Source organism: Acinonyx jubatus, chromosome B3 (genome assembly GCF_027475565.1).
Source record: "Acinonyx jubatus isolate Ajub_Pintada_27869175 chromosome B3, VMU_Ajub_asm_v1.0, whole genome shotgun sequence".
NCBI lineage: Eukaryota > Metazoa > Chordata > Mammalia > Carnivora > Felidae > Acinonyx > Acinonyx jubatus.
In genome coordinates, this window is record NC_069386.1 from 90,098,508 (window position 1) to 90,114,483 (window position 15,976).

General features: G+C 34.4%; 1 protein-coding gene across 1 annotated transcript in view; it reads left to right on the top strand.

The window, feature by feature from the left end:
* Positions 1 to 598: 598 nt before the first annotated feature.
* Positions 599 to 15,976, top strand: part of LOC128316027 (uncharacterized) — a 75,011-nt gene continuing 59,633 nt past the window's right edge. The window contains exon 1 of the mRNA XM_053224417.1: positions 599 to 1,088. Coding sequence (XP_053080392.1) covers positions 607 to 1,088 — 482 coding nt within the window. The 5' untranslated portion in view covers positions 599 to 606. The remainder of the gene's footprint in view (positions 1,089 to 15,976) is intronic.

A 15,976-nucleotide genomic window follows, 5' to 3' on the forward strand; every position in this document is an offset into this window, starting at 1 on the left:
ATTTGTTTAAGTGTATATAAACAGTTGACAAAATATTTGGGTAAAATGTATATATAGAGATGATATGTTTATATATACATAGAAATTTACTGGCCCTGGTTTATTGAAAAAAAGTACAGATATAAACACATATATGTATGTATATATCTATTTCTGCCTTTATATATATATGAAAATTTATAATTAAACTTATTAAATTATTAAAAAGGGCAAACCTCTCTATCTACTGCTTTTACTCCATATGTCAAAAAGCAAAGATATCTCATTTAAAGGTACAGTTATTACTGTGATAAGTTAGAACTTAACTTAAAATCCAGATTCAAGCTGAAAGCCCAACCAACGTTAAACTTTTAATAAGGTGTCATCAATTTACCACTAGATTAGTATTTTGACAGAAGAGCAAAAATGCTAAAAGCATGTCCGTCAGATTGCCTAATTATTGACACAGTAAGGAAAAACTGTCCTTCTCATAGGTATACTGAATACACTAGAAGCACACTCTTACCTGCTTCTGAGTTGGTAGCTTACTATGTAGGCAAAGGAAACACTGGTGTGAAACGGAAGCACGGAAAGAGGTCAGGAGCCACAGTGGATAAAACGTGCGCAATGACGCCATGTCCCAGCGCTGGGGGTGCTGACTGTAATAAGGCAGGAGAAACTTTAGGAGTCCTGCCTGCCCCCTGGCGTCCGGGCCGCTGGTCCTCAAGGCCTCATCGGAGTTCAGTGAAGGTCACCGCAGCCTGCACGCCAGGGCCAGTGACTGGCCCTCCACGTGCCACGAGGGCTCTTGGAGGAATTGCAGCCCTGGGCAGCTGCGCGGCTGCGGCAGCGTGTGGTGACGTCGCAGCCACTGAGGACTGCGCGTGCTCACGTCCTTCCGGCGGGCTGAAGGCAGCAGAGCCCTCAGGTGGAGGCCTGCACCGGGCCCCATCCCCCACAGCCGCTCCACAGAGCCGCATTGGGCGCTCCCATATCCATGTACCTGGACGTCCTGTTCCCTGGATGAGAAGAGGTCGTGTTCCGGAAACACCAGACCATCTCAGAGAGAAGAGGGAGGAACCAGACACTGGTTTCATCCGCTTCTTGAGGTAAATTTATTCGCTTCGGGGAAGGAAGGCTTCGGTTGATCCAAGATTTGTGCACAGCAACTGCATTTTGGGAAACTATTTTAAATAGATTATTTTTATTTTTTTTATTAAAAATTTTTTTTAATGTTTTTATTTTATTTTTGAGACAGAGATAGAGCATGAGCGAGGGAGGGGCAGAGAGAGAGAGAGAGAGAGAGAGAGAGAAAAAATCCGGAGCAGACTCCAGGCTCTGAGCTGTAACCACAGAGCCCCTCGTGGGGCTCCAGCTCGCCAACGGGGAGATCATTACTTGAGCTGAAATCAGATACGCAACCGACTGATCCGCCCAGGCTCCCCTAAAGAAATTATTTTTAAATGGACAAGTATTTATGTGAAAAGGCATTAACACGGTACATTACATTGGAATGCTTCCATAAATACCGAATATTCAAATATAGTGCTGTTACTGCCGTTGTGTGTCTTACAATATCACACCTGTGAACTGTCATTAATACAATGGAACTATATGCAATTAAAAATATTTACATGGAGGGGCGCCTGAGTGGTTCAGTCACTTGAGCCTCCGACTTTGGCTCAGGTTATAACCTCACGGTTGATGAGTTAGAACCCCTCGTCTTGGGCTCTGTGCTGACAGCTCAGAGCCTAGAACCTGCTTCGGATTCTGTGTCCCCGTCTCTCTGCCCCTCCCTGCTCATGCTCTGTCTATGTCTCAAAAATAAATAAACATTAAAAAACATTTACATGGAACTTTTAATGCCATCAGAATATTCTAATTAAATAGCGTTTGTTGGGAAAATTGGAATAAGAATTTGTAATTACAATGAGACATCAAAATTATGGCACATATTTATAGAAATGAATATGTGATTAAATATATTACATATTCTCCATTTTATTTCCAGTTATCAAAAAAGTTAATAAATTCTTACTAGTTTAGGATACTCCAGTACACTGAGAACATTTTATTGCTCAAATGACTACAAAACGTGCATTGGAACTTGTGTAAGGAATGTTAACATTTAAATTGATCTCCACACAAATGAAATCAATACATTTTTAACAAATAATAAAGCAAAATATGTTAAAACAATTTAGAGTGACAGATGAAAAAATATTGTCTATCACATATTCCAATTGAATTTTCAATGGCTTCATTTTATAAATCCATTTTATATATTAAATATCTAAACTATATAATTTTTGTCTTACATTCATGTTGTCACTTCAACAATTCAATGTTGAGTAGTTAAAGATATACACACATGCACACACATATTTAAGTTTTGAGAGAAACACTAAACTATTTCTTCATTTGTTTATGACAGTGCCTTCTTAGAAACAAATAAAGCACCATTTCCATTTCTTTCTGTTCTGAACAGGTGAAAATGACAGCAAAATCAATAAAAAGAATTGTAAGGTCAGGATAAAGAACATTCTCAGTTCAGATCTTAATTTCAGGAACAATTTGCCATGACATCTGTGTAGTCTCTTCATGAAAGTTTAGCAGATCTGACAGCTAATTAATTATAAAGCAAGATTAGCGACTGGACAGAAGTACTGGCAGAAGAGAATTCATCTTTTGTGTCAACATGTTTCAGTATATTCATTTTCGTAGGCCTGAAACACATACCCCTAGTAAATCATTGTTTATCTTTAAGCTCAAAAAGGAAATCAAACATGACATGAACAATTACCAAGGTATTCTTAGAAAAATGCATTTTCAAAAAGAAAAAAGGAAACAAATTATAATCATGTGACATCTGAGATTTCCCTGTGTTTTTTGTTTAAATTATATGCAACACGTAAAATTACTTTATTTTAAAATTATAACAGATAGAAATATAAAACCACCAATAGAAACAAAGTGCATATAAAAGATCAAAAATTAAGCATAGATACAAAAATTATAGCTTATAATTTAACAATACAAAGTCCAAGGTAACAATATTATTATAATAAGTTCAAAAGGGAAAATTTGCTGGTAAGAAATTAATAATTTCCATTTTTAGTAATTTATAAATGTGTATTGAGCTAATCGAAATCCTGTTTTTATACATCAATGAATAAAATAAAATAAGCCAAATAAAAACTTGTTACACCCCCCCCCCCCCACCAATGAAGTGTTTCAACATTATATTCTGTTAAAAATAAATGCAGAGACTTCTGGTTTCCCTTTCAGTATGTAAGAAACTTGGAAGTTGCCACTCTGTCCTAACTACTAGTGAAAACCTATACACACTGAAAAATCAAGACTTCTTAGATCTGGAAGTGAAGTCAGGCCATAGAATAAACAGCTGCCTCCAAAACTGAAGAGACAAACAAAATGTCACAACTTAACTGCAGCAGAAACCCACTAGAAGAAATGTTAGTAGGAACCAGTGCTAAACTAGAAATATTTGATCTTTAATTAATTGTGAGAAACTCAAGGTGGACAATCCTAAGAGTCAAAAATTCCTAGAGGACCCAGTCATAGCAGGAATCATGCTTTTGTGAGTTTAAACATCCAGAGCTCAACCAGATTATAGAGTAAGTATCGGAAAAATATTCTTAGGCATTCATGCTTCCATGGTGGGAGGGAGAAAAGGAACCATTTTGAATATGCGAGAACACTGTGTTCTTAATAAGGTCTGTACTCAGAAGAAACCGTTTATCCAGAGTCTAACCTAATGTGGTTTAATTAGAATCTAACTAACCTGGGTAAATGTAAAGACCCAACCTTCAATGGCTCTAGCCTTTCATGTAGAAAAAGAAAATACCCAACTCCAGTCCACTTTGGCCATCTGGTCCCACCCAAGTAGGTAGGGTCTAAGAAGCCCTTGTGAAGTTCATAATATGAAGGCACAGTCTCATTAAAAGGTGGAGACCTAATCGTAGGACTATAGAACACTTCATATGCCCAAATATCTTACTACCACATTACTAACAACCTATTTACAGCAATTCTTTTTACCTAGTACATCACATCTAGCTATCCAGTAAAATAGCCAACACTTACTAAAAGTCAGAAAACACTTGGAAGAGACAGAGCAAGCATCAGAATGAGGCTAAGATGTGGCAGGGATGCTGGTGTTTTCAGACAGGAATTTAAAACACCAATTCTTAATATACTAAGAACTCTGATAAGGTAGACAGCATGAAAGAACATATGGGCCAAAATAGAGAGTGTAAATTCTAAGAGAAAATAAAAAAGAATTACTAGATATCAAAAGCACTGTAACAAAAAAGCTTCCTAACTTACTAGGAGGGCTAAATGGACAGGCTGAAGGAAAAATCTTTGTACTCAGGATTATCTAAATTTAAACTGTGAAAAGTGGAAAGCAAAGAAAAAAGACACCAGTGGGGGGTGGGGGAATCTAGAATGGTGTATCAAGAACAGAGAGACAGCTACAAAGGGTGTAACATATGTGTAATGGCAATACCAGAGGAGAAGGAAGAGTGAAAAGAACAGAAGTATTTGAAGCAATAATGACTTAGAATTCCTTACATTAATGTCAGACACAAAGCCATAGATCCAGGAAGCTCAAGAACATGATCAAGATAAATGCCCCCTCGAAATGTGAATAAGCCTGTATCTTTTTAAAAAGTGTTAGGCTAAGTGAAATAAGTCATACAGAGAAAGACAGATACCATATGTTTTCACTCTTATGTGGATCCTGAGAAACTTAACAGAAGGCCAAGGGGGAGGGGAAGGAAAGAAAAAAAAAAAAAAAAAAGGTTAGAGAGGGAGGGAGCCAAAACATAAGAGACTCTTAAAAACTGAGAACAAACTGAGGGTTGATGGGGGGGGGGGGTGATGGGTATTGAGGAGGGCACTTGTTGGGATGAGCACTGGGTGTTGTTTGGAAACCAATTTGACAATAAATTTTATATTAAAAAAATGTTTAATCTATTGATAACTTTCCAAAACAAAAAGCACCAGGCCAAGATGGGTTCACTGAGGATTCTACCAAATGAGCCAAAAAGAAATTGTACCAATTAGTTATAGTCTACTTAAGAAGTAGAACCAGAAGGAATGTTTCCTAACTCATTCTATGAGGCCAGCATTACCAGAATATTAAAACGAGACAAAGACATTACAAGAAAAGAAACTACACACCAGTATGGTTCATGAACACAGATGTAAAAATCTTCATCAAAATAAAAATAAAATCCAAAAATGTATAAAGAATCATTTCCCATGATCAAATGGTATTTATCACACATATGCAAGGCTTCTCGAAACTCTAATGGTAATGCATCATATCAATAGGATAAAGAAGAAAAATCATGTGATCATATCAATAAATGAAAAAAAAAGCATTTGTCAAAATCCAATACCCATCCATGATAAACTCTCAGCAAACTAGGAATAGAGGGGAGGCCTTCACCTTGATAAAGAATATTTACAATAAACCTACAAGAACAAGGCAAAGATGTCCTTTCTCACATTCTTTTACAACATCATATGAGAAGTCTTCTCTAATTCAGTAAGAAAAGAAAAAGAATACGAAATATACAGATGAGAAGGAAGAAATAATACTGCTGTTTTCAGAATAGCATAATTGTCTAAATAGAAAATCTGAAATAATCCACACACACACACACAAACTCTCTTAGAACTAATGTCATTATAGTAAGGATGGAATATATAAAGTTGATATACAAAAGTCAATATACCAGCAAGGAACAAGTAGAATTTGAAATTAAAAAACACAAAACCATTTACATGAGCAACCCCCCAAAAATGAAATAATTGGGTAAAAACTTAAACCTAATAAAATATATGAAAGATCTATATGAAGTAAACTGATTAAATAGCTAAATGAAGAGATATTCCATGTTCATAGAAAGGAAGACTCACTATTGTGATGTGTCAGTCCTTTGCACTCTGATCTATAAATTCAGTGTCATACCAATAAAAATCTCAGCTAGTTATTTTGCATATAGATACTAATACATAGTAACAGGTTATATGGAGAAAAAAAATCCAACAAGTAAAAATAAAAATGAAATTTGTATGGAGAAACAAAAGACTGATAAAACAGCCATTTTGATATTTTAATATTTGTTTTAAATTCACTGGTGGTTACCATCTTATTTCTATCAAACATAAAATTATATATTTTTATATGTTAATTTTTTTTATTTTCCTAGTTTTATTGAGATACAATTGACATACAATAGTGTATTTAAGGTGTACAACATGATATATACATTAGCTGTATATATACAGAAATAATTACCGTAATAAATTTAGTTATCATCCATTACCTTATATAGTTACAATATCATTTCTATAAATAAAATTAAATTACTTGGGGTGCCTGGGTGGCTGTCAGTTAAGTCTCTGACTCTTTTTTAAAATTTTTTATTTATTTTTGAGAGAGAGAGAGAGGGTGAGTGGGGAAAGGGCAGAGAAAGGAGACACAGAATCTGAAGCAGGCTCCAAGCTCTGAGCTGACAGCACAAAGCCTGATGCGGGGCTTGAACCCACAAGCCATGAGATCATGACCTGAGCTGAAGTCTATGCTTAACCGACTGAGCCACCCAGGTGCCCCAAGTGTCTGACTCTTGATTTTGGCTCAGTTCATGATTTCATGGTTTGTGAGATCAAGCCCCACATTGGGCTCTGTGCTGACCCCACAGAGCCTTCTTGGGATTCTCTCTCTCCCCCCTCTCTCTGCCCCTCCCCCACTCATGCTCTCTTTCAAAATAAACATTAAAAAAATAAGTTCAATTACAACTCACACACAATTAAGTATATTCTTACATAAAATTTAATATGCATACACCATCATCAGAAGAAAATTTAGGATACTTTTACTGAAAACTTTCCCTCTAAATCCTGTGTTTTCATGAGTTCGTTGACAGAATTAACATTATTATCATTGTTATTGTTATATCTCTTTTATTTTAGTAATACACAAAAATCTCAAATGAGCTTCTGGACACACCATAATCCAATTCCACCTTAATAAACATGCCATATTATTTTTTTTTGTTTTCTATTTTTTTTAACCTTTTCTGTGCCTTTCTTGAATCCCTTTCTCTGATTAAAGTGCCATTTGGTCAGGTAAATTACAACAAGTTGCTTCAGTTTTTCTTTTTTCTCCTTCGGATATTGTTCACAGATATCCTCTAGTGTCTTTTATAAAATTGTAAAATAAAAAGAAGTATTTATTTTGCCCTAAGAAAAAGACAACACAACTGTTACATGGTTGGGCAGAGGGTTCTTAAGGATAATTCTTTTCTCAACAGAGTGCATAAATATTGCTCTTTTGTGTGTTGACTTCCTGTTGCACATGAGAGGCCTGAACATGATATAATTATCTTTGCCCTACAAGTAAACTATACTTTCTCTGAGGAAGCTTGTAATACTTTCTTCTTACCCTTGAGATTGAGGTAGTTTCACACATGTGTGAAATATATATATGCGTGTGTGTGAAACTACCTCAATCTCAAGGGTAAGAAGAAAGTATTACAAGCTTCCTCAGAGAAAGTACTGTGTGTATATATACATATATATATATATATATATGTATATATACATATATATATACATATACATGCACACACATACATATATACGTATAAATTCAAGTTAGTTAACAGATAATATTGGTTTCAGGAGTAGAACCCAGTGATTCATTGCTTACATATAATAACCAGTGTTCATCCCAATAAGTACTCTCCTTAATGCCCATTACCCATTTATCCCATTCCCACTCCCACTCCCACCTCTCCTCTAGGAACCCTCAGTTTATTCTCCATATTTAAGAGTCTCTCACAGTTTGCCTCTCTCCCTGTTTTTATTTTTTCTCTCCCTTCCCCTATGTTCATCTGTTTTGTTTCTTAAATTCCACATATGAGTGAAATCATATGACATAAGAAAGTAGTCCAATTTCATACTTTTGCATGTCACTGTCCAGTTTTCCCATCACCATTTGCTGAAGAGACTGTTTTTTTTTCTTTGTTTTGTTTTGTTTTGGTTTGTTTTGGTTTTTTGTTTTTTTTGTTTTGTTTTGTTTTGTTTTGTTTTGTTTCTCTATTGGATACTCTTTCTTGCTTTGTCAAAGAGAAGTTGGCCATACATTTGTGGGCCCATTTCTGGGTCCTCTATTCTGTTCCATTGATATGTGTTTGTTTTTGTGCTAGTACCATAGTATGTTGATGATTATAGCATTGTAATACAGCTTGAAGTCTGAAATTGTGATGTCTCCAGCTTTGGTTTTCTTTTTCAACATTAATTTGGCTATCCGGGGGCTTTTCTGGTTCCATACAAATTTTAGGATTGTTTGTTATAGCTCTGTGGAGAATGCTGATGTTATATTGATAGGGATTGCATTGAATGTGTATATTGCTTTGGGTAGTATATATATTTTAACAATATTTGTTCTTCCAGTCCATGAGCATGGAATGTTTTTCCATTTCTTTTTGTCTTCTTCAACTTCTTTCATAAAGTCTCTATTGTTTTCAGCATACAGATCTTTTTACCTCTTTGGTTAGGTTTATTCCTAGGTATCTTATGGTTTTTGGTGTAATTGTAAATGGGATTGTTTTCTTGATTTCTCTTTCTGTTGCTTCATTATTGGTATATAGAAATGAAACCAATTTATATCCTGCAACTTTGCTGTATTCATGTATCAGTTCTAGCAGTTTTTTGGTGGAGTCTGTCAGGTTTTCCACAGAGTATCATGTCCACAAAGAGTGAAAGTTTGACTTCATCTTTGCCAATTTGTATGCCTTTTATCTTTTTGTTGTCTGATTGCTATGGCTAGGACTTCACTATGTTAAACAACTCTCTATGTATAGAGAGTGGACATCCCTACTGTGTTTCTAACCTTAGAGGGAAGCTCTGTTTTTTTCCCATTGAGGATAATATTGGCTGCGAGCCTTTCATACATGGCTATTAAGATGTTGAGCTATTTTCCTTCTATCTCTACTTTCTTGAGGGTTTTTATCAAGAATGGATGCTGCATTTTGTCAAATGTTTTTTCTGCTCTATTGAAAGGATCATATGGTTCTTATCCATTCTTTTATTAATGTGGTGTAATCACGTTGATAGATTTGTGAATATTGAACCAGCCCTGCAGCTCAGGAATAAATCCCACTTGATCATGGTGAGTAATTCTTTTAATGTACTGTTGAATTTGATTTGCTAGTGTCTTGTTGAGAATTTTTGCATCCAGGTTCATCACGGATGTTGGCCTGTAATTCTTTTTAGTAGAATCTTTGTCTGGTTTTGGAAATGAGGTAATGCTGACTTTGTAGAATGAGTTTTGAAGCTTTCCTGCCATTTTTATTTTTGTGAACAGTTGAGAATAGGTATTAACTCTTCTTTAAATGCCTGGTAGAATTCCCCTGGGAAGCCATCTGTCCCAGGACTCATTTGTTGGGAGATTTTTGATTACTGGTTTAATTTCTTTGCTGGTTATGGGCCTGTTCAAATGTTCTATTTCATTCTTCAAAGTTTCAGTTTTGGTAGTGTGTGAATTTCTAGGAATTTTTCCATATCTTCTGTATTGCCCAGTTAGCATATAATTTTTCCTAGTATTCTCTTATAATTCTTTGAGTTTGTGTGGTGTTGCTTGTGATCTCTCTTCTTTCATTGATGATTTTATCTATTTGGGTCCTCTCTTTTCTTTTTGATAAGTATAGCTAGAGGTTTATCAATTTTGTTTATTCTTTCAAAAACCAGCTTTTAGTTACAATGATCTGTTCAAGTGTTTTTGTTTGTTTCTATATCATTTATGTCTACCCTAATCTTTGTTATTTCCTTTCTTATTCTGGCTTTAGGCTTTATTTGCTGCTTCTTTTCTAGCTCCTTTAGGTGTAAGGTTAGGTATATTTGGGACCTTTCTTGCTTATTGAAATAGGCCTGAATTGCAATGTACTTTCCTCTTAAGACTGCCTTTGCTGCATCCCAAAGGGTTTGGACTGTTGTATTTTCATTTCCATTTGTTTCCATGTATTTTGTTATTTCTTCTTTAATTTCCTGGTTAATCCATGTATAAATCAATGAATAACAAACATAAAGAAACTCATTGATAATAATACCCTAGGAAACTTTAATATCCTACTTACAACAATGGACAGATCATCAAAGCAGAATATCAAGAAGGAAGCGATGGCTTTACATGACACTCTGGACCATATGGACTTAACATGTATTCAGAACATCTCATCTAAAGCAGCAGAATACACATTCTTCTCGAGTACACATGGAACATTCTCCAGAATAGACCGCATACTGGATCACAAATCCTCCCTCAACAGATATAAAAAGATCAAGATCATATGATGTATATTTTCAGATCACAATGCTATGAAACTTGAAATCAATCACAGGAAAAATTTTGGAAAGCCTTCAAATAGGTGGAGGTTAAAGAACATCCTACTAAAGAATGAATGGGTTAACCAGTAAATTACATTCTTGCTTTGTTGAGGTACAATTGATATATGAAAAATTATATACATTTAATGAATACATTTTTATGAATGTTCACATACACTTGTGATACTATCAACACAATCGAGGTACTAATCATCTACCAACCCCCCAATCTCCCTATGTTCTTTTGTGTGTATGTAGGTTTGTAAGTTTGTTTTTTTGTTTGTTCCATTATGGTATGAACATAACACCAGGTTTATTCTCTTTATATATTTTAAAGTACAGAACAACATATTATTAACCACTGGTAGTATATTTTGCAGCAAAGCTCTAGAATTTATTCATCCTATCTAAGTTGAACTTTATACCCATTGAGCAACAATTTTCTATTTCCCTCTTCCTCTGCCCCTGAGAGCCATCTTTTAGTCTCTATTTCTATGAGTTTGGTTATTTCAGATACCTCATAAGAGAGAATCTGCAGCATTTGTCTGATTATGACTGGCTTATATCACTTAGTAATAATGTCCTCTAGGATAATCCATGCCATAAAATTGTAGATTTCCTTTTTTTTAAGGCTGAATAATATATTATCACATGTGTACACCACATTTTTAATCCATAGACACTTAGATTATTTCCGTATCTTGGTTTTTATGACTAATATTGGAGTGAACATGGGAGTGCAGACATCTCTTTAAGGTCTTGATTTCATTTGTTTGGATATACCACAAAAGTAGGATTTCTGGGTCACATGTAAGTTCTATTTTTAATTTGTTAAGGACCCTCCATACTGTATTCCATAGTAGCTACAGTGTTCTATATGCCCACCAACAGTGAATAAGGGTTCTAATTTCTCCATATGCTTGCTAGGCCTTGTTATATGTTTTGTTGTTGTTGTTGTTGTTGTTGTTGTTGTTGTTAATAGCTACCTTAACAGGCATGAGGAAATATCTAATTGTGTTATATTAGTTTCAGGTATACAATATAATGATTCAACAATTCTATACATTACTCAGCACTTATCAAGATAAGTATACTCTTAACATTCTTTGTCTATTTTACCCATTGCCCCACCAACTTGCCCTTTGACAATTACCAGTTTGTTCTCTGTATTTAAGAATCTTTTTGCTTGTCTCCTTTTTTTCTTTGTTGGTTTGTTTCTTAAATTCCATATCTGAATGAAATTATATGGTATTTGTCTTTATCTATCTGACTGATTTCATTTAGCATTTTACTTTCTAGGTCTATCCATATTATTTCAATGACAAGATCTTGTTATTTTTTTATGGTTGGGTACTTTCATTGTGTGTGTGTGTGTCTATATATGATGTGTGTGTGTGCGCGTGCGTATATATATATATATATATATATGTATATATGTATATATAGTGTGTGTGTATATATATGCACGTGCATGCGCACACACACACACACACACACACACATACTACTTCTTTATCCATTCATCTATTGATGGACACTTGGGATGCTTCCACATTTTGGCTATGGTAAATAATTCTGCAATGAACATAAATGTATGTATCTTTTGAATTGTTTTCATTTTGCAAGGGTAAACACCCAGGAGTGGAATAACTGAATCATATGATAATTCTATTTTTAATTTTTTATGGAAACTGTATACTGTTTTCTTCAGTGGCAGCACCAGTTTGCATTCCCATCAACAGTGCACAAGTGTTCCTTTTTCTCCACATCCTCATCACCACTTATTATTTCTTGTCTTTTTGATTCTAGCCATTCTGACAGCTGTAAGGTGATATCTTATTGTGGTTTTAATTTGCATTTCCCTGATGATTAGTGATGTTGAGCATGTTTTCATGTGTCTGTTGGCCATCTTTATTTCTTCTTTAGAAAAAAATCTGTTTTTTAATAGCTTTGCCCATTTTTAATCAGTTTATTTGTTTTATTACAGTGTTGATTTGTATTAGTTCTTTATATATTTTGGATATTAACCACTTATCAGATATATAATTTGCAAATATTTTCTATCATTGAGTAGTTTGCCATTTGGTTTCATTGATGGTTTCCCTCACTGTGCAAAAGGTTTTTATTTTAGTATACTTCCAGTGGTTTATTCTTAATAAACTTTTATCTCCCTTGCTTGAGGAGATATGTATACAAAAATGTTTCTATAGCAAATGTCAAAGAAATCATTGCCTATATTTTCTTCTAGGAGTTGTATGTTTTTAGATCTCACATTTGGGTCTTTAATCTATTTAGATAAATTAACTTTGTAAGTAACTGTAAAAGCAAATATAAACAACATAAAAATTTTAAATAATTCTTATAAAGTAAAATATCACTTTAATCAAAATGGTTTACTGGAAAAACATTTAAAAACTTCAAACTTGTGATTCAATTAAATATTTACTTTGAAGAAACAGCTTTTTCTTCATCTCTATGGTATTTAATTCTGTTATATTTTTTCTCTTATTTATGAATTTTGGTTTCTTTTCCATTTTTTTCCTTCTTCTGAATGTTTTCATTTTTTCGTACTGTAGGCCACAAAGACTCTTTGATCCAAACTGTAGTCATGTTTCCCTGAGCCCTCCTCTGAGCTCGATCTAGACCTTAGCCCCTTTGCTGGGCTTACTTTGCCCAGATGTAGTAAGAATCTTGTCAATTCAGTTTAATGAGAATTTCCCCATCCTTGAAGTATGATCACCCTGGCCTGCCTACATCAGGAATCTCCTTCAACTGGTTTGGCAAAAATCTCCCACCCACTATGTTCTCTTAGTAACTTCCCATCACTTGCCCTCTTAATTCTGTTTTGTAAATCCCCACTTGTCCATGTTGTGTTCAGAGTTGAGTCCAATCTCTCTCCTCTACATGATAACCTTAACATCTGTCTCAATAGTCCTTAATAAAGCCCTCTTCACTATTTTAACAAATGCAAGAATATTTTATTTACTATAAGATTCCTTTATTTGTCTTCTGTATCTCTTACACTGTCATTCATACTTGCCATCAATTTTTTATAACCTTAGTGTATGCAATATTCACTTGGTCTTCTAGAAATTAAGTATTGATCATATGCTTTTTTTGTTGATCTGTTGTCAGTTTCAATTATGAATATTATGGTTTTTTGATTATTGTATAAATTCAGAAAGATTTTCCATTCCACTTATGATGTCTCTAGAAAAGTTGTCACATTTTTCAAATTTCCTTTTGGTTCTCCTAAGTTTTTAATTTAAATAAGAAAAGGTATTTTAGATTACTAAATCTACCTAAAAATAATTGCAACTTTTCTTTCATGTCCATAGTGGTCAGTTCCCTCAGTACTAGCGTATAGCACAATATTGGTTTCTTTTGGGTAACAGGGAGACAAAAAACGTTTGAGAGTTTTACATATCTATATAGTGAATCAGGGGCAAAATATTTGACTCACAATTACAATCTTCAGACTTGTTGAAATATCTGGAGCAGAAGTGGTTGGGATGATTCTCTATTCCCAGATCCCCCCTGTTACAGGAAGCAATTTTCTATAATGAGTAATGACTAGGAGAAATTCACTTTGCACTGCAAACACTTGGACATTTTCAATATCTGAAAAATGTGGAAGCTCTATCAAGGCTCACTGACAAAATGGCTGCATCATTGGCCATATTAAATGAGAAAATATTTGTAAATTTATTAGAACTGTGTCTGGCACTCAACAAATGTTAGCTACTATTATTAAAAGAATCTACAGACTCCTATCAGTCTGGGACTTAGATAATCATTTATTCTTCACACAGTTGATTAGAAGTTCATTTTATCCAGAATATTTCAAGATTTGTACATTAAAGACATATACTGTGTTGCCTGGGTGGCTCAGTCAGTTGAGCGTCTGACTTCAGCTCAGGTCATAGTCTCATGGTTCATGAGTTTGATCCCCACACCAGGCTCTGTGCTGACAGCTCAGAGCCTGGAGCCTTCTTCAGATTCTGTGTCTCCCTCTCTTTGCCCTTCCCCCTTGCCCCCCACCTTTCTCTCTCAAAAGTAAAAAAAAAAAAAAAAAAAAAAAAAAAAAACATTTAAAAATTAAAAAAAAAAAAAAGACATCCACCAGGCAGAACCAGCATGTTATTTATTGGTGTAATATTCTAGACAAGGAGTAGTAAAGGGAAGGCATGTAAACATCTATGCCACCTTCTTCCTAGAATATTCTTTCTTTTATTTTCCTTCCTAAGAATTTTTAAGTTGAATATTGTATATATACAGAAAGATGTGCACATAATAAGCTTATATATTGAAGAATTCTTACAAGGTCAAAACTCCTACACAATACAACTGAAAACAAGAAATAGAACATTACCATTACCACAGAAGTCTCCTTGAATCCTCCTAGTCAATACACCTCTCCAAAGATTACCATTATTCTCATTTCTATTTGCAAAGATGGTGTGGTTTTTTTGTTTTTAACTCGATATGAATGAAATCAGTGTGATTTTTGTCTGGATTTTTTGTTGTAGTTGTTAACATTATGTAAATGGTATTATTTATCCACATTGTTTTGTTTATATCATCCATTTTTATTTCTGTGCAATACTACCTTTTTGATGAATATGTCACAATGTATTTTCCGTGTCAAATTACTTTCAGTATAAATTAATACAGGTTATATTGCTATGATCTGTCCTCTTTGGTGCAAATATATATGTATCTTTGTTGGTTACATTTTTTGTTTGATGTTAGAGCGTGCATATGTTTAACCTAGTAGATTTCATTAGTTTGCAAAATACCAGTTTCACTTCCCTTACCCCACAGCAATATTCAAAGACTATCATTGCTTCACAATCTTGTCAGATAAGTTTATTATTTGTCATGAGATTTACTCCAGTGAGTATATAGTTACCTCACGTTGTTGTTGGAGGAGTTTAGAACAGCTATCCCAAAATATGCCACTCTGGCATATTAACTATCTTGATAAAGGCACATGAAAAACAACGGATGCAAGAAGTACACTCTGGCCTTGTTCCTTTTTCTTAAAAGTAGGAGTCGAAATTTCCATGTGAAAGGTGTCCTCCCTATACCAGAAGGAAACATTCTTACCACCAACTGGGAAGTTGAGATGGAAAGAATTCTGTACAGACCTTGTTAACATAATTATTTTCCTTTAGCCTCCTCACATTGTTTCGTTACTTTTCCACAATTGCCTTTTTATTCAACTTTGTATAAAGCATTTAAATTTTGCCACTTCTTTGGGTCTTCATTCCTTATGAAGTCTCCCATTTCACCTAAAACTAGCATTAAATAAATTTCTATGCTTTTTCTTCTGTTGATCTGTCTTATTTTAATTTAATAATCAGGCCCGAGAAAAAATCCAAACAGGGTAGAGCTAATACATGTCTCCCTGATCATTAAGGAAGGTGGGCCATGTTTCCATGTCTTACCAGCCAATTGTATATGCTTTTTTATCCATTTTCAGTTAACTTTTTTTTCATTTATTTTAGGGGCTATTTATGTTGTTAAAAGAGAAGGAAAAAAGTTGCTCCAATAATATTCTAAAATTAAGTCT